General features: G+C 63.8%; 1 protein-coding gene across 1 annotated transcript in view; it reads right to left on the bottom strand.

Moving 5' to 3' along the window:
* Positions 1–1,214: 1,214 nt before the first annotated feature.
* The window catches only part of LOC123350497 (calpain small subunit 1-like), a 37,044-nt gene continuing 13,825 nt past the window's right edge, over positions 1,215–24,433 (bottom strand). Inside the window, exon 5 of the mRNA XM_044989110.1 lies at positions 1,215–1,273. Coding sequence (XP_044845045.1) covers positions 1,230–1,273 — 44 coding nt within the window. The 3' untranslated portion in view covers positions 1,215–1,229. The remainder of the gene's footprint in view (positions 1,274–24,433) is intronic.

The raw sequence follows: 24,433 nt of genomic DNA, 5'->3' as shown, positions 1-24,433 counted from the left end.
TATCGGAGGACAAGCCAGCCCCTCTCCTGCCCCGTTGTTACACTATATCCAGTGATGAGCTGCCAAAATATTAACAACCGGTTCCCTCCTCCTCACCCCATGAGGAGATCATACCCCCCCCCGGGACTCCTGCCCCATCCAACCCCCCACGTTCCTTGACAGCCCCGCCCCCGGACCTCTGCCCCATCCACCCCCTTTTCCCTGTCCCCTGACTGCCCCCTTCCTCCCCATCTAACCCCTGCTCCTTCCTGACTGCCCCCCCCGGACCCTTGCCCCCATTCAATGCCCCTGTTCCCTGCCCTCTGACCACCCCGACACTGATCCACCCCCCCAACTCCCCTGCCCTCTATCCAACGCCCGCTCCATGCTCCCTGCCCCCTTACCGCGCTGCATGGAGATGGGGGCCGGGCCGGGCCTGCGCTGGGCCGTTCGGCCAAGGTTGGAACCAGAGCCGGGGCACTCGGCCGGGGCCGGAGTCAGGGCGCTCAGCTGGCCGGGGCCGGGCTGGAGCCGCGCTGCCCGGCCGGCCGAGGTCGGGACTGGGCTGGAGCCGCGCCGCCCGGGCATGGGGTCGGGGGCCAGGCCGCAGCCATGCGGTGCCTCGAGCCCTCCTAGCACCTGCCCGAGTAAACCTGCGGGAAGCCGCTGCTTCCTTCTCAGCTCTCCCAGGCTTCCCGCGCGAACAGCTGATTCACGGGAAGCCGGGGAGGGGGAGGAGAAGCCTCGGGAGCGTTCAGGGGAGGAGGCAGAGGCGGAGGGAGGTGAGCTGGGGCCGGGGGAAGGGCAGGGAGCTACTGGGGCTTTTGTTAAATTTAAAAGCACTTTTCGAACCAGTTGTCCTTCGCGGGACAACTGGTTCTAAACGGGCTTCTAAATTTAACAACCGGTTCCCGAGAACCGGTGGGAACCGGCTCAAGCTCACCACTGCCTAAGGGCACTTGGAGTTAGGGTTAGGGTTCCTATGGGTAGGGCTTCCCACCCTTGGGTTAGGGTTCCTATGGGTAGGGCTTCCCGCCCTTGGGTTAGGGTTCCTATGGGTAGGGCTTCCCGCCCTTGGGTTAGGGTTCCTATGGGTAGGGCACCTGGAGCTAGGGTTAGGGTTCCTATATCTCACCGCCAGACGGCTGACGTGCGCAGCGATAGGTTTCAAATGCTCCCTCACAAGGCCTGGTTGGGACAAAGAGCCGCGCCGCCGGGCGCTGGGTTTGAATGCAGCCGTGTCCAGGGGCTCAGCCGATGCAGGTGCCTTTGCCGGCTTTCGCCTCTGCTAGTCCTAGAGGTGACCGAACGCAGAGAGGAGAGAGATCAGCACCTTGAGCCGTGGGATCAGCATTGACTGCGAGGGCTGAGTGTGCCCTAATCAGCCCCCCCACACCCCTCTCCCCACTGCCCAGCACCCCCCGCCAAGCCCCCATCCTGCTCCCCCCAGCCCGGGGCCCCCTGCCGAGCCCCCGCCCTGCTCCCCACTGCCCAGCACCCCCCGCCAAGCCCCCATCCTGCTCCCCCCAGCCCGGGGCCCCCTGCCGAGCCCCCGCCCCGCTCCCCACTGCCCGGCACCCCCCGCCGAGCCCCCATCCTGCTCCCCCCAGCCCAGCGCCCCCTGCTGAGCCCCCACCCGCTCCCTGCAGCCCGGTGCCCTCTGCCGAGCCCCCGCCCCGCTCCCCACAGCCCAGCGCCCTCCACCAAACCCCCACCCCGCTCCCCCTCCGAGCCCCCATCCTGCTTCCCCCAGCCCAGCGCCACCCGCCAAGCCCCCACCCGCTCCCTGCAGCCCGGTGCCCTCTGCCGAGACCCAACCCGCTCCCCACTGCCCTGCACCCCCTGCCGAGCCCCCACCCCACTCCCCCCAGCCCGGCGCCCCCTGATGAGCCCCCACCCGCTCCCCCCAGCCCGGCGCCCCCTGATGAGCCCCCACCCGCTCCCCCCAGCCCGGCGCTCCCTGCTGTGCCCTTCCCCCGCCAGCTTCCAGCAGCCCAGCATCCCTTGCCGAGCCCCCACCCTGCTGCCCCTAGGCCAGCACCCCCTGCTGAGCCCCTGCCCCACTCCCCCAGCACAGCGCCCCCTGCTGACCCCCGCCCTGCTCCCCACAGCCCAGCGCCCCCTAGTGCCAGGGCCAGCGCTGACTGGGGAGAGCAGCCCCTACTCAGCCCCCCAGGTACAGGCTATACCCGAGTGAGGACTGGCCATCACGGCACACGTTCTTTCTTGGCTCGAGGCGGATGGAAGCTGTGGGGGACCGGGGAGGGGGGTGGAAACCACAGCCCGGGGTGCAGCGGGTGAGAAGCAGGGCGAGAGGCCATGTAGCTGCAGCCCGGGGCGATCCGTGGGGAGGGAGAGGGGGCTCAGGAGGGGAGGGGGGCGGCCCGGTGGGTGAGGTTACGTAAAGAGGGCAGCCAGGAAAGCAAACATCAGCCCCTCGGCTAAAAGTAGCAGGGCCGAGCGCGGCTGGGGAGAGCGCAGGGCTGCAGGGCACTGATCTGCCACATGCGGGCTAGGGGTGAGCAGGCCGGAGGGGGTGCACAAGTGTATGGGTTTGGGGGCAGGCCCCAATCACACACACAGAGTCCGTATTCCCTTGGCAGTCTATATGCCCTGATCCCACCCCGCTCTGTATGGGCCCGGCTCCAGGCCCTGATCCCCACCTCATCCCCGAGAGGCCAGGCTCCAGGCCCCCCTTTCCCCCACAGGCCGGGCTCTGGGCCCCCCCCTCCCCAACATGGAAGGCTAATTTTAGCCGGGAATGGCAGGAATGTGCTGATAACCAGAGGCAGCTGTGGGGCGGGTGTGTGTGACAGGGTGGATGGATTCCCACCCCTCCCCAAGCCCCCAGCTGGCTTCTAGCAGCGTCCAATCGCCTAGGGCTGAGTCAGCATCCGGCTGATTGCACAGCTGGCCTCCAGATGTGCATCCCTGCCAGAAGGCGAGCTGGGGAAATGGCCCACCCCTTGCCAAGCCCCGGGCCCTCTGCCTCGGGGGGGTGTGTCTTGCATTGCGACATGGACGCCACTCGTTACAGCCTGGCTGGCGCCATTGTGCCTCTCTCTCAGGCAGGGAAATTGAGGCACAGAGGAAGCTGGGGACTCGCCACCCCCCAGGTTACATTAGATCCCACTAGACTAACTCACTAACCATTAGAACTCTCCCCACTAATCATTAGACTCCGCTGCCCTCCCCGAGCTGGGCTAGAACCCAGGAGTCCTGGCTCCCAGCCCCTTCTGCTCTAACCACTAGGCCCTGCTCAGCTCTGAGCCAGGAACAGAATCGAGCAAGCAGGACTGTCGATCAGGACTCCTGGGTTCTACTCCCCAGCTCTGGGAGGGGCATGGGGTCTAGTGGCTAGAGTGAGGGTGGGGGCTGGGAGCCCAGAACTCCTGGGTTCCATTCCTGGCTCTTCCACTGACTCACGGGGTGACCACGGTGGAGTCTCCCCTCCCCCCGTGCCTCATTTCCCCCCTCCATCCAGTTAGGGCTGATTGTAAGGAGGGTTTCCATCTGCGACAGTGATGAGCCAGTTCTCAACCCCTTCTTCATCCACACACAGGCCCACGCCCCGCCCCCCCCCCACACGACCTGCCCCATGGGCAGGGACCCTGGCCTCTGCCCCAGCAGCCCCCCCCCCCCACCTCTGGCAAGAGAGGGTAAAAAGGGCCGGAGCCGGTCTGTTTCCTTGTCATTTTCAGGTCGCTCAATTACATTACTAGATAGTGTGTGTGTGACATTAATAGTGGGGTGTTGTCTGTGAGTGTGAGACACTGACAGCGTGATGTTGTGTACGTGTGTGACATTAATAGTGGGGTGTTGTCTGTGAGTGTGAGACACTGACAGCGTGATGTTGTGTACGTGTGTGACATTAATAGTGGGGTGTTGTGTGGGTGTGACTAACAGTGGTGTGGGTGTGGCATTAATAGTAGGGTGTGTTAATAGCGGGGTTTGTGTGTCTTACATTAATAGTGGAGTGGGTGTAGGTTCGGGTGACATTACCTGTGGTGTATGTGTGTGTTACATTAATAGTCGAGTGGGGTGTGTGTCTGTGGGTGAGAGACATTGACAGTGTGATGTTGTGTATGTGTGTTACACTAATAGTGGGGTGTTGTATGTGTGTGAGACATTGACAGCGTGATGTTGTGTATGTGTGTTACATTAATAGTGGGGTGTTGTGTGTGTGTGACATTGACAGCGTGATGTTGTGTATGTGTGTTACATTAATAGAGGGGTGTTGTGTATGTGTGTGTGAGACACTGACAGTGTTAATAGTGGGGTGTTGTGCATGTGTGTGTGACATTGACAGCGTGATGTTGTGTATGTGTGTTACATTAATAGTGGGGTGTTGTGCATGTGTGGTACATTAATAGTGGGGTGTTGTGTGTGTTCCATTAATGGAACACACACAATAGTGGGGTGTATGTGGGTGTGACAGTAACCATGGGGTGTTGTGTGGTTGTGACATTAGCAGTGTGTATGTGTGACATTAATAGTGGGGTGTGGGGGTGACACTTACAGCAGGGGGAGGCGTGCACACATCCGTCTCTGGGTCTGCCTGTGTCGAGATGTGTCTTTGCATGTGTGTGCGTGTCTCCGCACGCGGGTGTTTGTGCGACTGTGCACCTGATTGTGTCTCTACCTGTGCGCTTGCCTGCACACACGCCCGGCCGCCATCTCCTGGATGGACTCAGAGCGGCTCAGCTGTGTTTCCTAGCCCCTACTCCGGCTGGCCCCGAGGGAGATTCCCGGAAGGAGCTCTGTGGTCTAGCCGTGGTGCGGGTGGGGGTGAGGAGCGGGTGGGCTCTGGGTTGCGGGAAGGTCTCTCTGAGTCACTCTGAGCAGAGGGTGATGCCAGCTGGGTTCCCTCGGCCAGGAACCACTGCGGATGTGCTGGGCCTCCTGCCTGCCCCGCCGCCCAGGGAGCTTCTGCTCGCGCTGCCTGGCCCCCGCTGCCTGCAAGCACGTCCCCCACGGCTGGGGTAGGAGGCAGAAGGGATGAGTTCAGGCCTCCGGGATGTCAGACAGCACAGTCAGTAACCTCAGTCCTGACCCACATCGCCCACTTGTACGCAGCCCTGCCAGTGCCCCTCAATCCCGGCCCGCAGCCCCCTGCTAGCCCAGCCCTGGGCTCCCCCCAATCTCAGCCCTGCCGGTGCCCCTCAATCCCGGCCCGTAGCCCCCTGCTAGCCCAGCCCTGGGCTCCCCCCAATCTCAGCCCTGCCGGTGGCCCTCAATCCCGGCCCGTAGCCCCCTGCTAGCCCAGCCCTGGGCTCCTCCCAATCTCAGCCCTGCCGGTGCCCCTCAATCCCGGCCTGCAGCCCCCTGCTAGCCCAGCCCTGGGCTCCCCCCAATCTCAGCCCTGCTGGTGCCCCTCAATCCCGGCCCGCAGCCCCCTGCTAGCCCAGCCCTGGGCTCCCCCCAATCTCAGCCCTGCCGGTGCCCCTCAATCCCGGCCCGCAGCCCCCTGCTAGCCCAGCCCTGGGCTCCCCCCAATCTCAGCCCTGCTGGTGCCCCTCAATCCCGGCCCGCAGCCCCCTGCTAGCCCAGCCCTGGGCTCCCCCCAATCTCAGCCCTGCCGGTGCCCCTCAATCCCGGCCCGCAGCCCCTGCTAGCCCAGCACTGGGCTCCCCCAATCTCAGCCCTGCCGGTGCCCCTCAATCCCGGCCCGCAGCCCCCTGCTAGCCCAGCCCTGGGCTCCCCCCAATCTCAGCCCTGCCGGTGCCCCTCAATCCCGGCCCGTAGCCCCCTGCTAGCCCAGCCCTGGGCTCCCCCCAATCTCAGCCCTGCCGGTGCCCCTCAATCCCGGCCCGTAGCCCCCTGCTAGCCCAGCCCTGGGCTCCCCACAATCTCAGCCCTGCCGGTGGCCCTCAATCCCGGCCCGCAGCCCCCTGCTAGCCCAGCCCTGGGCTCCCCCCAATCTCAGCCCTGCCGGTGCCCCTCAATCCCGGCCCGCAGCCCCCTGCTAGCCCAGCCCTGGGCTCCCCCCAATCTCAGCCCTGCCGGTGCCCCTCAATCCCGGCCCGCAGCCCCCTGCTAGCCCAGCCCTGGGCTCCCCCCAATCTCAGCCCTGCCGGTGCCCCTCAATCCCGGCCCGCAGCCCCCTGCTAGCCCAGCCCTGGGCTCCCCCCAATCTCAGCCCTGCCGGTGCCCCTCAATCCCGGCCCGTAGCCCCCTGCTAGCCCAGCCCTGGGCTCCCCCAATCTCAGCCCTGCCGGTGCCCCTCAATCCCGGCCCGTAGCCCCCTGCTAGCCCAGCCCTGGGCTCCCCCCAATCTCAGCCCTGCCGGTGCCCCTCAATCCCGGCCCGCAGCCCCCTGCTAGCCCAGCCCTGGGCTCCCCCCAATCTCAGCCCTGCCGGTGCCCCTCAATCCCGGCCCGTAGCCCCCTGCTAGCCCAGCCCTGGGCTCCCCACAATCTCAGCCCTGCCGGTGCCCCTCAATCCCGGCCCGCAGCCCCCTGCTAGCCCAGCCCTGGGCTCCCCCCAATCTCAGCCCTGCCGGTGCCCCTCAATCCCGGCCCGCAGCCCCCTGCTAGCCCAGCCCTGGGCTCCCCCCAATCTCAGCCCTGCCGGTGCCCCTCAATCCCGGCCCGCAGCCCCCTGCTAGCCCAGCCCTGGGCTCCCCCCAATCTCAGCCCTGCCGGTGCCCCTCAATCCCGGCCCGCAGCCCCCTGCTAGCCCAGCCCTGGGCTCCCCCCAATCTCAGCCCTGCCGGTGCCCCTCAATCCCGGCCCGCAGCCCCCTGCTAGCCCAGCCCTGGGCTCCCCCCAATCTCAGCCCTGCCGGTGCCCCTCAATCCCGGCCCGCAGCCCCCTGCTAGCCCAGCCCTGGGCTCCCCCCAATCTCAGCCCTGCCGGTGCCCCTCAATCCCGGCCCGCAGCCCCCTGCTAGCCCAGCCCTGGGCTCCCCCCAATCTCAGCCCTGCCGGTGCCCCTCAATCCCGGCCCGTAGCCCCCTGCTAGCCCAGCCCTGGGCTCCCCCCAATCTCAGCCCTGCCGGTGCCCCTCAATCCCGGCCCGTAGCCCCCTGCTAGCCCAGCCCTGGGCTCCCCCCAATCTCAGCCCTGCCGGTGCCCCTCAATCCCGGCCCGTAGCCCCCTGCTAGCCCAGCCCTGGGCTCCCCCCACTCTCAGCCCTGCCGGTGGCCCTCAATCCCGGCCCGTAGCCCCCTGCTAGCCCAGCCCTGGGCTCCCCCCAATCTCAGCCCTGCCGGTGGCCCTCAATCCCGGCCCGTAGCCCCCTGCTAGCCCAGCCCTGGGCACCCCCCAAGCTCAGCCCTGCCGGTGCCCCTCAATCCCGGCCCGTAGCCCCCTGCTAGCCCAGCCCTGGGCTCCCCCCAATCTCAGCCCTGCCGGTGCCCCTCAATCCCGGCCCGTAGCCCCCTGCTAGCCCAGCCCTGGGCTCCCCCCAATCTCAGCCCTGCCGGTGCCCCTCAATCCCGGCCCGCAGCCCCCTGCTAGCCCAGCCCTGGGCTCCCCCCAATCTCAGCCCTGCCGGTGCCCCTCAATCCCGGCCCGCAGCCCCCTGCTAGCCCAGCCCTGGGCTCCCCCCAATCTCAGCCCTGCCGGTGCCCCTCAATCCCGGCCCGCAGCCCCCTGCTAGCCCAGCCCTGGGCTCCCCCCATCTCAGCCCTGCTGGTGCCCCTCAATCCCGGCCCGCAGCCCCCTGCTAGCCCAGCCCTGGGCTCCCCCCAATCTCAGCCCTGCCGGTGCCCCTCAATCCCGGCCCGCAGCCCCCTGCTAGCCCAGCCCTGGGCTCCCCCCAATCTCAGCCCTGCCGGTGCCCCTCAATCCCGGCCCGCAGCCCCCTGCTAGCCCAGCCCTGGGCTCCCCCCAATCTCAGCCCTGCCGGTGCCCCTCAATCCCGGCCCGCAGCCCCCTGCTAGCCCAGCCCTGGGCTCCCCCCAATCTCAGCCCTGCCGGTGCCCCTCAATCCCGGCCTGCAGCCCCCTGCTAGCCCAGCCCTGGGCTCCCCCCAATCTCAGCCCTGCCGGTGCCCCTCAATCCCGGCCTGCAGCCCCCTGCTAGCCCAGCCCTGGGCTCCCCCCAATCTCAGCCCTGCCGGTGCCCCTCAATCCCGGCCCGCAGCCCCCTGCTAGCCCAGTCCGGGGCTCTCCCCAATCTCAGCCCTGCCTGTGCCCCTCAATCCCGGCCCGCAGCCCCCTGCTAGCCCAGCCCTGGGCTCCCCCCAATCTCAGCCCTGCTGGTGCCCCTCAATCCCGGCCTGCAGCCCCCTGCTAGCCCAGCCCTGGGCTCCCCCCAATCTCAGCCCTGCCGGTGCCCCTCAATCCCGGCCTGCAGCCCCCTGCTAGCCCAGCCCTGGGCTCCCCCCAATCTCAGCCCTGCTGGTGCCCCTCAATCCCGGCCTGCAGCCCCCTGCTAGCCCAGCCCTGGGCTCCCCCCAATCTCAGCCCTGCTGGTGCCCCTCAATCCCGGCCTGCAGCCCCCTGCTAGCCCAGCCCTGGGCTCCCCCCAATCTCAGCCCTGCCGGTGCCCCTCAATCCCGGCCCGCAGCCCCCTGCTAGCCCAGCCCTGGGCTCCCCCCAATCTCAGCCCTGCTGGTGCCCCTCAATCCCGGCCCGCAGCCCCCTGCTAGCCCAGCCCTGGGCTCCCCCCAATCTCAGCCCTGCCGGTGGCCCTCAATCCCAGCCCACAGCCCGCTGCTAGTCCGGCGCCCAGTGGGGGGAGACGGGGAAATTGAAAGCCCCCCCCTCGGCCGTGCTCGTTTGCCCAGCTACACTGAACCCCAGTGGCTCGTGAATTGGAACCTACGTGAGCCTTTGAGGAGTAGGGGAGGGCTGGCTTGGGGCTGGCCTTTCGCAAGAGTTTGCTGCAGTTCTTGGGAGTCAGGCAGGGTTACCCGCCCTGCTGAGAAATGCCTGGGCTGTGTCCCCTTACTGGAGAGGTCTAGTGGGGGGCGGCTGGGTTCTGTTCCCAGCTCTGGAAGGGGAACAGGGTCTGGTGGTTAGGACAGGAGAGGTCTGGGAACCAGGACACCTGGGTTCTGTCCTTGGCTCTGGGATGGGGGTGGGATCTAGGGGGTTAGAGCAGGGGGTCCGGGAGTCAGGACTCCTGGGTTCTGTTCCCAGCTCTGGGAGTGAGGGGGGCTAGCTGGGGCATGCACCCACCCCTCCAACATTCCCCAGAGTCTCGGCTTTTGTTTCTAGCACACAGGAAGCCTCCAGTGGTTACAGTCCCCCCCCCCGAAAAAAAAAATCTCAAAAACGTCACTTGAGTGTGGCTGAGGAAGTCACACGCGCCTGAGTTTGCAGAGAGCCTGAAACAATAGTGCAGAGAGGTGAACTGCCCCTTTCATGTCAGACTAGATGGGTCCCGTGGGCTGATCCGGGCTGGCAGGGGGTGGGGTGGGATGGAGTAGGGGAAATGCAGGTTCTGTAACGTCCATTTCCTGGGTAATTAATTAGTGGTTGCAGTGAAGCTGCAGCACACAGCCCTGTGAGGGTATCAGACTATGGTGCAGGGAGATTCACGTTGTGGCGAATCCAAGAGCTTCTCACCCGTTCGTCGCCTGTCCCCATGGTGCGTCCGGCGAGGCCGTTCCCTCCACCCCGGGAATGTCCTGTAATATTCTGATGATGCCCTTGTGTGCCTCAGTTTCCCTCTGCCCTTTGCATTGCTCCCCTGTGGCTGCAAAAAAAAAGGTTATAAAGCTGCTCCTGGCCCATAGCGGGAGACATGAGCCCTGTGTGTCCCACTGACTGTTCGGGGGGCGGGGGGGGGGGCGTGAAAGGGGCCTTAAAGGACTGGCTGAACCTGACCCGTAGCAGCAGAGAGTCCGAAAAGATGAGGCTGGAACAACTGACGCCCAGCGCAGGAGGAACATGTGAGCTCAGTGTGGGGGGCCGGGACAGAACCCAGGAGTCCTGGCTCCCAGCCCCCACTCCCCTCCCAGGGCCGGGACAGAACCCAGGAGTCCTGGCTCCCAGCCCCCACTCCCCTCCCAGGGCCGGGACAGAACCCAGGAGTCCTGGCTCCCAGCCCCCACTCCCCTCCCAGGGCCGGGATAGAACCCAGGAGCCCTGGCTCCCAGCCCCCACTCCCCTCCCAGGGCCGGGACAGAACCCAGGAGTCCTGGCTCCCAGCCCCCAACCCACTCGACCTCACTCCCCTCCCAGGGCCGGGACAGAACCCAGGAGTCCTGGCTCCCAGCCCCCACTCCCCTCCCAGGGCCGGGATAGAACCCAGGAATCCTGGCTCCCAGCCCCCACTCCCCTCCCAGGGCCGGGATAGAACCCAGGAGTCCTGGCTCCCAGCCCCCACTCCCCTCCCAGAGCCGGGATAGAACCCAGGAGTCCTGGCTTCCAGCCCCCACTCCCCTCCCAGGGCCGGGATAGAACCCAGGAGCCCTGGCTCCCAGCCCCCACTCCCCTCCCAGGGCCGGGATAGAACCCAGGAGTTCTGGCTCCCAGCTCCACTCACTAGGAGGTCAGACTGGCTCCTTTCAGCCTTAAAATCCTCTAGGGCAAATCCCCAGCTGAGGCCCATCAGCACTGGAGTGATCCTGATTCACATCAGCTGCAGACTCCGGCCCTCCCAGCCTGAGCCACAGAACCCAGGAGTCCTGACTGCCCCCTGCACCCACTAGACCCCACTCTCCTAGGCCATGTGGATAACTGCGGGCAGTGCCCCTCCCCAGCTCCCCCGGTGCATAGCGGCTCTGCCTGCTGCGGCCCGGCGTTAGGCCCTTGCCAGGAAAACGCTGACGCCGGCAGGCGGGCAGATGTGTTTCTGATGACCCGGCAGGCCGCCAGGAAAGCAGAAGCTGATGAATTGCACAACGCAAAGGAACGTAAACCCGGCGCTGAGCTCCGAGCTGCAGCCCTGCCAGGCCAGGCACGACGTCCCCAACCCGGCGGGCGGCGGCTGGAAACGCATCGCCAGGTCTAGCGGCCTCTGGCTCGGCCCTCCGAGCCCCGCAGCAGCGCCCGAGAGACCCCCAGGCAATTCCTGCCTCTGCTACAACGGCCTTTGGCTTCAGTCCCGACCTCTGACTGTCTGTACTGCTGCTTGTGTAAAGGCAGAGGCTAGAGACCCCAGCAGAGAGAGATCAGGGCCCCGTCGTGCCGGGTGCTGCCCAGACCCCGACCGAGATCAGGGCCCAGTTGTGTCAGGCGCTGCGCAGAGACAGTGACAGACAGAGGCACCGGCATTAAAAATCACACCCCGGGTTCTTTAAAAAGTCAGTAACACTCGCCCCACCCTGAATTCCTACCTATCAAATATGCTGATAGCTAGATAAGGGGCGGGGGCGTGGATACATAGAGGGGTGTGGGAAGGGACAGACAGGTGGACCGAGGGGTGTGTATGGAGATCGAAGGATAGATGGGGGTGTGTATGGGGACAGAGGGGTGTGTAGGGGGATAGATGATGGGGGGGTGTGGGGACAGATAGGTGGATAAAGGGGTGTGTATGGGGACGGAGAGATCACCCAGCACTAAGATGCAGCCACTTCTGGGGTAGGACGCAGCAGCTGTTTATACAAGGACCCATCTCATCTCCCATCCCTGAGCCGTTTGCTCTCCAGGTTTGCAGCCCCCGCCGGCTCTCCCTCGCCCTGCGCTGGCATGGTGGTAGCCACACCCCCTCCCCGATGCCACAGTTCTCCCTGACCAGGCCTTTCCCCGGCCAATGCCCCCTGCCAACTGAGACCGGGCCAAACCGGTTTCGCCATCTCGTCCGAGAAGCGCCACCCGCTTTCCCGGACGGCATCGCTGCTGGAGCCCGGCAAGTCAATCAGGAAGTGTCGAAAGCCACTGGCAGGATCCACCCACACGTGGGTGATTCCGCAGGGCTTCCTGGTTCATGCCAGGCCCTGGTTCTCCCCCCAGACCCTCCGCTCCCCGGACGTGACTGAAGGTAGTTGTGGAACAAGGATGCCGGTCACCGAGCCTGCCCGGGAGCTCCCCCCACACTCCCCCAGCCTTACTGCTCCGTGAGTCCCGGCCCCTGCGAGCTGGGCATCGCTGTGCCCATTATAAACACCGAGGCAACTTTGCAGCCCGCTGGCAGGCCAGTCGGCATCACCTCCCCCGTTTTACGGACGGGGAGAAACTAAGGCACGGAGGAGGGGAAGCGCCCGCCTGAGGTCACAGAGCCGATCGGTGACAGAGATAGGAACAGCCCTGGTCCCCAATCCCACGTTCCCACCACTAGACCCCACTCCCCTCCCACAGCTGGGGATAGAACCAAGGAGTCCTGGCTCCCAGCCCCCCCTGCTCTAACCACTAGACCCCACTCCCTTCCCAGAGCTGGGGATAGAACCCAGGAGTCCTGGCTCCCAGCCCCCCCCCCCTGCTCTAACCACTAGACCCCACTCCCCTCCCACAGCTGGGGATAGAACCCAGGAGTCCAGCCACCCAGTCTCCTGCCCTAAACACTCCCCTCCCAGTGAGAACCCAGGAGTCCTGCCAGGTGTACAGAAACCACCTGGGGGAGGGGAGAAACGGCGCAGGCAGGGGCGTGCAGCAGGCTCAGTCAGCCGAGCACCCAGGGGTTGGCGGGGGCAATTCCGGGAAGGGATGACAGGGTTTCCCTCTGGTTACATAAGGGCTCACGCCGGTGACCTCAGCGTCACGCGCCCGGCCTGCTGAGTCACCTCCCAGCAGGGCACGGGGCTGAGGCAGGCCGGGAGCCCCAGGTGATCAGAGCCGGCGCCGCCTGAGCTCAGTCTTTTCCCCTGGCACCCGGAGCCGTGAGCCGGGCGCGTAACCGCTTCCCAGCCAGGCCCCCGTGGGCAGGGGACCGTCGTGCACCACACAGACTGGCACCCGTTCCTCCTCGGACGCGCCCCCGAACAGGAGGGAGTTACCATCCCCCCGCCCCCCCCCCGTGCAGATGGGGAAACTGAGGTACAGAGCCGCTAAGTGACTTGCCCGCGGTCAGACAGGAAGCCGGTAGCAGAGCTGGGTGCCGAACGCCAGTCTCCCAGGAGAGCCACCTAACCACGGAGCCAGCCTTCCTCTCCGGTGAGGGGCTGGATCGACACCTCGTCCCACCCCTGCCCTGCAGTCTCTTATTAGTTATAATACGCTAGCACCCCGTGGCCCCAAAATAAGATCAGGCCCCCATTGTGCCAGGCGCTGCACAGACCCTGACCGAGATCAGGGGCCTGATGTGCCAGGCTCTCCACAGACCCCAACCGAGATCAGGGGCCCAATTGTGCCAGGTGCTGCACAGACCCCAACTGAGATCAGGGGCCTGATGTGCCAGGCGCTGCACAGACCCTGACCGAGATCAGGGGCCTGATGTGCCAGGCTCTGCACAGACCCCAACCGAGATCAGGGGCCCGTTGTGCCAGGCACTGCACAGACCCCGACCGAGATCAGGGGCCTGATGTGCCAGGCTCTGCACAGACCCCGACCGAGATCAGGGGCCCGTTGTGCCAGGTGCTGCACAGACCCTGACTGAGATCAGGGGCCTGATGTGCCAGGCTCTGCACAGACCCCGACCGAGATCAGGGGCCCAATTGTGCCAGGTGCTGCACAGACCCCAACTGAGATCAGGGGCCTGATGTGCCAGGTGCTGCACAGACCCCGACCGAGATCAGGGGCCTGATGTGCCAGGCTCTGCACAGACCCCGACCGAGATCAGGGGCCCAATTGTGCCAGGCGCTGCACAGACCCCAACTGAGATCAGGGGCCCGTTGTGCCAGGTGCTGCACAGACCCTGACCGAGATCAGGGGCCTGATGTGCCAGGCTCTGCACAGACCCCGACCGAGATCAGGGGCCTGATGTGCCAGGCTCTGCACAGACCCCGACCGAGATCAGGGGCCTGATGTGCCAGGTGCTGCACAGACCCTGACCGAGACCAGGGGGCTTAGCAAGGTGGGCACTGCAGGCGCTGAGTGAGAGACAGTCCCTGCCCCAAAGAACATCCAGGGTAAATACCGAAAGGCAGGGCTATGCTCCCATTGCACAGATAAGGACACTGAGTCCCTCAAGGGCTGCTCTAACTCTTGCTTTGCTCCCTATGGGGGGCAGAGAATAGCCACTGTTCAGTGCGCCCCAGCCACGCCCCGATCCGCCCCCTATGAGCCGAGGGGGGGGGGCAGAGAATAGCCACAGCCGCTTGCAGGTGGCGGGGCGGGGAATGAGTCTCGGGGGGTTGTCTGCAGCCCAGAGGTGCCCGAGAACCAGTGCGCCCTCCGGCCGGCCGCCCCAGGATCCCCTGGCCTGGCTCAGGGTCGCGGGCAGGCAATGCACAGCCCCTGGGGCAGGAGAGGGTTAAGGAATCAGCAGTTGCAGGTGAGCTCAGGAGGAGGTGGGGGAGAACAATGAGCTCATTGTGTGCCCAGGCTCAGGTGAGCCCAGGAGTAGCTGTTTACCTGCCTGCTCCAGGCAGCTCCTTGGGGGAAGGGAAATGGTAGCGAGTTAAATCCCACAGGGAGGGAGGGAGGCCCCACTGGGATTATAGATGGAGCCATTATTATGGTAATTGCGGTATCACCTAAGAGACCCCAGCTGAGATCAGGCCCAGGGCCCCCAGCTGGCAGGCACTGCAGACCCCAAGCACAAATCAGCCCCTGCCCCAAAGAGCTTCCCGTCCTCTAGACCAAGGCAGGCGTATTTGCCCATTTTACAGGTGGGGAAACTGAGGCACAGAGCTGACTCGCCCATCGTCCCACATGGAGTCAGGGGCTGAGCTGGAGTAGAACCCAGCTCACCCAAGACGCAGCCCAGCGCCTTGACCCACCCTGGGGTTGGCTTCTGGACGGGTCCCTTGGCTCGGTCCTGCACCCTGATCACAGAGCAACCCAGCCCCCCCCCCGGCTCACTTGTGGAACTCAGCGACTCAGGAGACACGTCACCGGAGGGGCGGGGTTAATCAGATCGACTGACTGATACCGGAGCCGGCTAAACCCACAACAGCAGATGGAGGTCGGCCCAGTGGTGGCTCCGCCCCCAGTGCCTGCAGTGAGGGTATTTCCCGCTGAGCCAATCCTTAGGGGCTGTTGGGATGTGAGGGGAGGGGGCAGATTTATGAAGGGAATGTGCAGCATATGGCTCCTGAATGGACGTGTCTATTTCTCTGTTACCTTGTAGTCCTTGTAGACTATGCACAGAGATCACTTTGCTACTGCTAAAATGCAGCCACAGGTGTTTGTACAGCTCACTCAGCAGTGAAATGCAGCCACCTCTGGGGTGGGGCACTGCAGCTTTGTACAAGGATCTCTCACTCTGCACAGAAATGCAGCCACCTCTGGGGTGTAGCGCGGCAGCTGTTTGTACAGGACTCTCTCACTCAGCAATGAAATGCAGCCACCTCTGGGATGGGGCATTGCAGCTGTTTGTACAGGACTCTCACACTCGGCACTGAAATTCAGCCACCTCTGGGGTGTAGTGCAGCAGCTGTTTGTACAGGGATCGCTCAGCTGGGTCTGAGACGCGGCCCCCGTCTGCAGAAAGGCCTGGCTGCCGTATAGCACAACAAGGAGTGAGGGTGACCCCTGTATCCGACTGAAAACGTGGAAGGATCTGAAAAATTGTATCCTCATTTGAGCGCTGGCAGGGGACGGATCACCCCAGCTCTGGTGGAAAGCGTCCTGGGCTCTTTAATGGCCATAAGGGGTTTTCTAGAATCTATCGCATGGGAGAGAGAGAGCACCTGACAGCACAGCGCCCCCTAGGGCGTTGGGTTCGGCACTGACTCTGTGGGGAGAGCGCCTCCTACTGGGCCCCACAGCTCGCCCACCCCAGTACCCAGCCACGCCCATGCCAGCTGCTAGCCCGTCTGGAGCCAACCCCGGGGGGATTTTTCCGAGGCCCTGGTCGCCCGGCTAACCCAGCGGAGCCGCCACCCCGGCAGCTGCCTCTTGCATCAGCCTCACCCGGCGCGGCTGGTTTCCCAGCCGATAAGGGTGCCTGGAGGGAAGGACCGGGCTGGAGACCTGTCAGCTGATGATTGCTCATGCCCTAAGGCAAACGTGGGACGTGAGCCTCCGTGCGTGCGGAGACGTGGGGGTGGACAGTTCCAGATGGATCCACCCCTTCCACCTCCTCTCCCCCACCCCCCCGGATCGGAACCAACCTAGAACCGGCCTCCGAAATATGGCTACTGCTGAAACCCTGAATCTGGGGAGCTGGGACTTTGGATTCGGGTTGGCTCCGGGGTTTGGAATATTCCCTTCCAGGGGAAGGCTGGCCTGGCGGGACTCAGGACTCCTGGGTTCCACCCCCAGCTCTGCCTGGGTAGCCCTGGGGAAGTCACAAATCTCCCTGGGCCTCTGAAGTGAGGTAGTCACCCTGCCTTCCCCTGACTGGACTCGGAGACAGGGTCTCTCTCTTGCACAATGGCCGTGGTGCGACGGAGCCCCAATTGTGGCTGGGGGCTCCACAGTATCCCCCCTAATAACAACAATGGGGTTTGCTGACCCTCAGTCGGTGCCAGGCGGAGTCAATGGCTTTTGGTCAGAGGCAAATCTCCCAGGCATACGGAGAGAGATTTCCTTCCTGACCTCTGTGGAGGACAAATGGGGGCCTTGGAGCATGACCTTGATCCCTCCTATGTTGGCACCTCAGTTCAGAGCTGCAGGGTTAGCCAGGCCTCTCTTGAACCCTGTTTTAGCCCTGGTGCCCCCCAGCTGACACCAGAGAGGATTGGGATGTCCGTGCCCCATGGGCAAGGATTTGCACAAGCAGCCACCAGCCACTGGCATGAGCGGATTGGCTGCCAGCTGTCCATTGCCCCAGTGACTGTAGATCACCGACTGTAGCGGGATGGTATCTGTGGCACAGATGTGCCCTGCACCCCCTGAACTGGGGCCCAGTTCCATGCCACCGGGTTGCCTCTCCCTGTGTCACCTGCTCCTGGGTGCTCATGCTCGGCTAAGGAGCAGAGCGTCTGTATACGGCCAACGGGGACTGTCAGGATGGAGATGGAAGCCGGGCCCGGCTGGTTTCTCCAGCACTGGTGCGCACAGAGGATGAGAAAAAGCTGCAGGCCGGGCTGACCTGCGTCAGGCTGGCCTGGGGGACGTGGGTTTTGAGGGGAATCCCAAAACACAGAGGAAACGACTCAAGTGCAAATGGATTTGTCATGCACGGACTCACCACTGCACACACAGAAAGGCACAATTAGGCACACCGACACAGTTACACGCCGCCAGATGCACAATTGCAGGCACACAATTACACACCTGTACGGGCCGACACACACACCCAGAGACACCGTTACGCACACCCCAAAAGCAGCGCTGGGCCCACACAGATGCGCCATTACGGACGCACAATTGCACACCGAAATGATGATCACGCCCACACAATGGCTCACACGCCCAGCAACACAATTCTGCACACAGGAATCTACACACTTCGGCGCACAAACACAACTAGACACTCACGTCATTGCATGCCCATACGTGAACCTGCTCAGTTCTGCACACCGACACGATTGCACACACATGCACGTGAACAAACACCGCTTTGCACACCCACCCACACGCCCCGTTTCACATGCCCACGAACGGATGCGCACGCATGCGAGCAGGAGTGCAGCTGTTCCCTGGTGCCATTCACCAGGGCTGCATTTACACCCTCACATCCAGCTCATGCCATTCTCTTTTCACTATTGTGCACGACGACTCTTGCCCACGCTCACTAGCAGTAGCACGCCCCCTCACTAGTGCACACACCCGCGCACCGTGCCGACTGGAACATGCACAAGGCCACACGTCTTTCTGCGCCCTCCCTCCCCATCTCGCACACCCTCCCTCTCCACTCCCTATTTTGCACCACCGCCGCTAGCACGGTCCCAGCAACCCCGCACGCCCCCCGCCATTGTCTGTAGCCCTGACCCAGGCCGCTGTGTCCTTTGGCAGCTGCTGATTCTAAGAAATTGGTCCCCCCGCCCATTACGCAATCCAACAAACAGCCCTTTGACAGAGAGCAAAGGGCACATGCCTCCGCTCCAGCCGCCTCTCTCTAGGCAAGTCAGCCAGGGTCAGCCCTGCGTCGTGGGGCATTAGGGAGCCCCCCGGTGCACCCGTGCGAGCAAGACCTTCCTTTTCGGGGGCCTGGGGCTTTGTCTTCCGGCCTTGGACTCTGTGAATGGTGTTACACGACCGTGAGGGAGATCGTGCCTTGCACGACAGCGCCCCCAGAGCGGGGTCCCCGGCCTCGAACGCGCTCAGGAGCAGAGGAGCCCGGGACTGGAGAGGGGGGATGAACGAAGGGGCGCACACACCCGGGGACCCCGAGTCTCCCAGCAGTAGGGAAGGTGGCTCCCTGCCGGGAAACTCAGGGGCCCAGATCTCGGCTCCCAGCAGCCCCACTGGGGCCTCCCACCACGCGGGGAGGGCCAACTTCCCCTCCGAAACAGCCCCCCCCTCCCCCCCCGCCGCACAAGTGAGGCAGAAGAGGGTGAGTCATGCGAGCCGAAGGACTGACCCAGCTGCTGGCACTTCGGGGGAGGACGGGACAGTGTGAGGAGACATCCGGCCACAGCACAAAAGATCCTGCAGAAACCCCCCCACTCCCAAACTGCCCCCCCACAGGAAGCCTTCATCCCAGCGAGCTGTCACAACCGCCCAGGGGCCCTCAGCCCCACCCCGCAAGCCAGGAACGCTGGGCACTGGCGTTGGCACCTGTGTGGCAGCTATCCCCAAATGCTCCCTGCTCTGCTGCTCCCAAGGCCGTGGGGTGGAGATCAGGGGGATCTGGCGATGAGGGAGGGGGAGCATAGGAAGGGGTGTTAAGGGGGTGCTTTAAAAATGGCCTGGGGGGGCTGGGACCTGCAAGGGGGGTTAGGGGGTTAAACCACATGACGCTTTTGTGCAGTGGGCAGGTGGGCCTTGTGGGACGGGATTCAGACACTCCCTGGGGGACGGCGGGCAAGTCCCCACCATCGCTCTGTGCCTCAGTTTCCCCATCTCACTCAGTCTGTACAGCACCTGGCACAATGGGGGGGGGGCCTGATCTCGGTCGGGGTCTGCACAGCGCCTGGCATAACAGGGTCCTGATCTCAGACAGGGTCTGTGCAGCACCCGGCGCAACGGGGCCCTGATCTCGGTCGGGGTCTGTGCAGCGCCTGGCACATGGGGCCTGGTGGGATGGGGCTTTGGGGATAGAGGGGGGAAGGTCCCCTGGTCCTGGCAGCCGGGGGAGGGTTGGGGATGGGGAGGAGGGTGCGCAGGTCCTGGCAGCGCGGGGAGGGTTGGGGATTCCCCTGGTCTCTTGAATCCTTTCCCTGGATCCGTCTATTTCCAAGAAGGAAGGGGCGGGCAGTGGGGGCGGGCGAGACTGTCCTCTGCCAGGGCTGAGGCATCCCAGTGCCTGGCGGCCTTGCTGAGAAGCCAGGTTGGGGTGGGGGTGGCAGCATGGGGGTGTTTCCCCTCCACCCCTGGCCCTTCCAGGAATCCAGCGAGGAGCCCGGCTTTCCTTCCCCTTCCTCCAGGAGGAGGGACCTGGCCTGGCCTCCTCCGCCAATAAGCACACGAGTGTGTGCGCCTGTGTGGGGGAATTCCTCCCGATCCAGCCCAGCTGGGCAGGGAGCCACACGCTCCGCGCTGGGCTGGAAATACCCATCCGGAAACAGCCCTGCTTCTGGGAGGGGGGCACGGGGGGGGGGGGGGGGCTCTCACATCCATTCCGCTGCTCTTGCCACTGGAAGCAACACGGGGCGGGTTTCCCCTGGTGCTCCCCCAGCCTCCAAGTGTCCTAGGGGAGACCACAGGCCCACAGCCCTCACCCCCCAGAATCGCTTGCTCCTGGGTGGATTTCAAAGCACAGAAATTAAGACACAGTGACCGAGATCAGGGCCCCGTCGGGCCGGGCGCTGCCCAGACACACAGTGACCGAGATCAGGGCCCGTTGGGCCAGGCCACGTAAACAAATTGTGCAAATTCTCTGTGTGTTTGTGCCTGTGTGTGTCTTGTTTGTGTAGTGGGTGTCTGTGTGTTCATGTGTCTGTAGTGTGTGTGAATTGTGAGTACTGCCTTGTGGGTGCAGTATATCTGTAACGGGGGGGGGGTAGTGGGTGTCTGCAATGAGTGTGTCTGTCGAGTGTCTGTGTTTGTGTGTGTGTCTGTGTGTGTGCATGCAGTGAATGTCTGTAGTGTTTGTGTGTGTGTGTGCATTTGTGTGTTCACGCAGTGGGTGTCTGTAGTCTGTGTTTGTGTGTGTGTGTGTGTGTGTGTCCGTGTATGTGCACGCAGTAGGTGTCTATAGTGTGTGTGTGCCCTAGTGTGTGTTCTGTGTGTGTGTGTGCGTGCGTGCAGTGTCTGTAGTGAGTGTGCCGTGTGTGTGTGTGCACAGTGAGTGTCTGTAGTGTGGGTGTGTCCGTAGTATGTGTGCAGTGGGTGTGGGTGTGCGCATGCACGGTGGATGTCTGTAGTGAGTGTGCAGTGTGCACAGTGGGTGTCTGTAGTGAGCGGGTGCCCCACAGCCCCGGGCAGTTCAGGCCGGGGGGGGGGCGAGAGGGGAGGGTCGTGTTCTGTTGCCCGGTGCCCGGCCCCTGCTCGCTCCCCGCGTCTCTGGCCTCCCTCCTGCTCGCCCCTCCCCTCCCTGGCGCTGCCCCGCGCCCGCTAGCCACACGGAGGGCTGTGGGGCATCCCCCCACTTCGTTCCATCCGCACGGGGACTTCGGCCCACCCCGGGGTGCAGCGTTCACAGCCCCCCATCCTGACACGGTTATACCGACCGAATTCCCAGGCCTCAGTCAGCCTCTGAGCTCAGGGCCCCCAGAGCCGGGGCGGCTGCCGAGAAGGGGGATGAGGCCGAGGGGCATCGAAGGCCCCCACCTGGGGGGGCCAATTACAACCCTCCACCCACCTGGGACCCAGGCCCAGCGCACACAGCACCCAGGACCCCCACCCGGGCCCCCTCGATGCTCCACATCTGCTGGCCCGGCTGCCCCCCAGGAAGCCTGCACCCCAATCCCCGAGACACCCCAGTACGTGCAGCCTCACCCCCTGCCCCAGGCTAAAGGCAGAGGGGACTGGGCGGCTCCAGGGGTTTCTAGTCTAGGCTGCATAGGGTCCTACCCCGTGCCCATCACTGGAGCATCTGGCCGGGGATTCTAACCACAGCCAACCGCCGGCAAGGGGAGGGGGGAAGTTGTGCCATGAGCCGGGGAAGGGCTTCGCGCAGGGGCTCTCAAACTTTTGCACTGGGGACCCCTTTCACACAGCAAGCCTCTGAGTGCGACCCCCCCCCCGGTATCAATTTAAAACACTTTTTTATACATTTAACCCGTTATAAATGCCGGAGGCAAAGCGGGTTTGGGGTGGAGGCCGGCAGCTCGCGACTCCCAGTGTGAGAACCCCTGGCTCAGCGGTAACAGCCCCCGCCCCCCCGGCAGAAGCAGGAGGATACGGTCCCTTTCGCTTCCCTCCCCCACCCCCTCTCACTTCTTGTTTTGCAGGTTGATCAGTGTCGAAACCGACACAGGCGCCCCCATGGAGCACAGGAAACTGCGTCATTCCCGCCGGCTGGCCGGGGCGGGGCTGCATCTTTGTCGGGCCTGGCCAGCCCCACTGGCTGAAAAGTCCCCCCATAATCCACCATAACCCCCCCCAAGGGACAGCCATGAAATCAAAGCAAGGTGTGATGTTGTCCGGACACAGGGGCTGGCCAGGAACCGCCAGGGATTCCCCGAGCTCCACCCCACCGCTGCCCGCCAGTCACTCGGAAACAGTGAGGCAAGACCGGTGTCTGTTTGTAAACAGGCTGAGCGTGTGCGCACGACGTGGCTTGGGTGCCGCGGTGTGTGTGTGTGTGTGTGTAGAAACCCCCTGCCTCAAACTGCCGTGACGTGCGTCCCCTCACGCAGGCCCCCACACAAGCATGTGCAAACACAAACACAAATGTGCATGTACACACGAATATACACGCACGCACATGCCTACAAACACACAAACAAACACTTCCCCCATCAGTCTCTCTCAGACCGAGACATCCCCTGCGAGCCTCACTGGACCTACGTGGCCCTCATATTGAACAGCACGGGTCCCAGTCCGCACCCTAGTCCTCAGCCCCAGCACAGCACCAGGGCCTGCTCCCCTAGCTGATCCCACCACGTGCAGCCAGCCCCCATGCTTCAGGGCCCCCAGTGATTTCACTGGTGTGGTCAGGAAGGAACGCCTCCCTGCTGACGCAGAACAGCTGGTGCCATTGAACTGGGGGCTAGGGATGGGTCCCGCCCCTACAGTGCCCAGCACCAGTCGCTGCTGGGGAACGGGATGCCACGGGGAGCAGTAGTGATGCCCCCTCCATTTTGTTAGCCGGGGAGAGAGAGAGTGTGTGTGTGTGTCCCCCTTCCGGATGATGAGTGAAACTTGGTGCGTAGCTTGTGCTCAAGATGCAGCAGATTCCTGCCTAACCCATCAGCCAGTCTGGCCCCCCCGCCCCCACCATCTTTGCATCAGTCCCTCACCCCATGTGCCAGCCAACCAGCCTGCAAAAACACCTCCTGTCCCAGCAACCCTCAGCGCTGAGGTGTAACGAATCATCCATCCCATGCAGTCGGCAGAGCGCGGAAGGATGCTGGGAAGAAGGGGAAACCCCGGTGAAATTCCGGGGTGCCCGCCAGACCAGTGAGGGGCAGTGTCACCCCCTGCTCTGCAACCCTAGGGGCCTCCCAATGCTTTGCAGTGTGACCCCAACCCCCTCCCGGTCCCGTGTTCTGCTGTGTCCACCCCCCTCCCGGACAGTCCTCTCTCCGCCGGCCCTCGCGGGCGATCGGTGCACAATCGCTTGCTGCCTTAAACGGAGCGACCCAGCCTATTCCCAGCCCCGGATCCATTCTGCTGAAAGACCAAACCAAGTCGATTTCAGGCCAAAGAGGGAGGTTTGACGTGAGGCCGGGCCACGAGGCGCTCAGGTCAGGAAGGGTTAGAAGAAAAACAAACAGAAACGGCTTTCTCCACTTCCAGGTGACAGCCCCGACCACCTGCGCGCCAAGGATCAGGCCAGGATCTGCTCCCTGGTCCAGTGGCTGTTTTCTCCTGTCTCCCTAGCTGAAAGAGAGCTGGGTGGGGAGCGATCATGGGGCGGGGGTGGCTTTTCCCCTCGTTTTTACAGTCACCCATTGAAAAGCATCTTCCTGTGCGTATCCCCTAGAGAAAGTTCTTCCCAGCCGAGCGCAGGGTCCGCTGGGCAAGGGGGGTCGCTCCTTTTCACCTGCCTATGCTGAAAGGCAGGTTTTCTTGGGTCGTCTTTCTTCCCCCTCTGGCTGGCTGAGGAGGCCGGTTACAGCTTCCGTGCAAACCGCACCCATGTCCCTTTGGGTAAGCCAGGCCGGCTTGACCAGTTCCACCTAATGGGGCTACGGGAGTTTGTACATGTGCCTTTAACATCAGCGGCTGGCGGGGGCGCGGGGGATTTCATGGCTTTACGCATAAGGTTGCTAGGCACATTTCGCTGGGATTGTAGCAACCAGCCAGTGATTAGTTTCCAAGGCCTGTTTTGTGCAATAGGGTGTAGGGTGCAGGGGGTGTGAATACAGGAGTGGGAATGCAGGGGGTGTGAATACAGGGGTGGGAATGCAGGGGTGGGAATGCAGGGGTGTGAATACAGGGGTGGGAATGCAGCGGGTGGGAATACAGGGGTGGGAATGCAGGGGGTGGGAATGCAGGGGGTGGGAATACAGGGGTGGGAATACAGGGGTGGGAATGCAGGGGGTGGGAATGCAGGGGGTGGGAATGCAGGGGTGTGAATACAGGAGTGGGAATGCAGCGGGTGGGAATGCAGCGGGTGGGAATACAGGGGTGGGAATGCAGGGGGTGGGAATGCAGGGGGTGGGAATGCAGGGGTGTGAATACAGGAGTGGGAATGCAGCGGGTGGGAATGCAGCGGGTGGGAATGCAGCGGGTGGGAATACAGGGGGTGGGAATACAGGGGTGGGAATGCAGGGGGTGGGAATGCAGGGGTGTGAATACAGGAGTGGGAATGCAGCGGGTGGGAATGCAGGGGGTGGGAATACAGGAGTGGGAATGCAGGGGTGTGAATACAGGAGTGGGAATGCAGCGGGTGGGAATGCAGGAGTGGGAATGCAGCGGGTGGGAATACAGGGGGTGGGAATACAGGGGGTGGGAATGCAGGGGTGTGAATACAGGAGTGGGAATGCAGCGGGTGGGAATACAGGGGGTGGGAATACAGGGGTGTATTCCATCCCAGCCTCCGACTGGCACATGGCTCCCTTTGGGTCCTCAGACCTCCAGGCAGGTGGGCAGCGACCCCCCCCACCCCATACACACACCCGGGCGTGGTCTCTGACCAGTGGAACGGAACAGGACCCTTCTGTCTGAGCCAAGAGTATCTGCCGGTTCTGGATTTGCTCCCTAGTGCCCCCAAGTGTGAATTGCACCCGCTTGCTCCAGATCTCTCCTCGTAGGAAAAGAACAGACCGAGAGGTAGGGTCCATTGAACCGGTCTCCAGTGGTGACAGCACCAGCTGCTGTAGAGGAAGGGACGTGATGGCCCCCAATAGATACATGGGGG

This window comes from Mauremys mutica, chromosome 15 (genome assembly GCF_020497125.1).
Source record: "Mauremys mutica isolate MM-2020 ecotype Southern chromosome 15, ASM2049712v1, whole genome shotgun sequence".
Classification (NCBI taxonomy): Eukaryota; Metazoa; Chordata; order Testudines; family Geoemydidae; genus Mauremys; species Mauremys mutica.
Note: the sequence above shows the minus strand (reverse complement) of the source record. Positions and strands in the feature narration are given on the sequence as shown.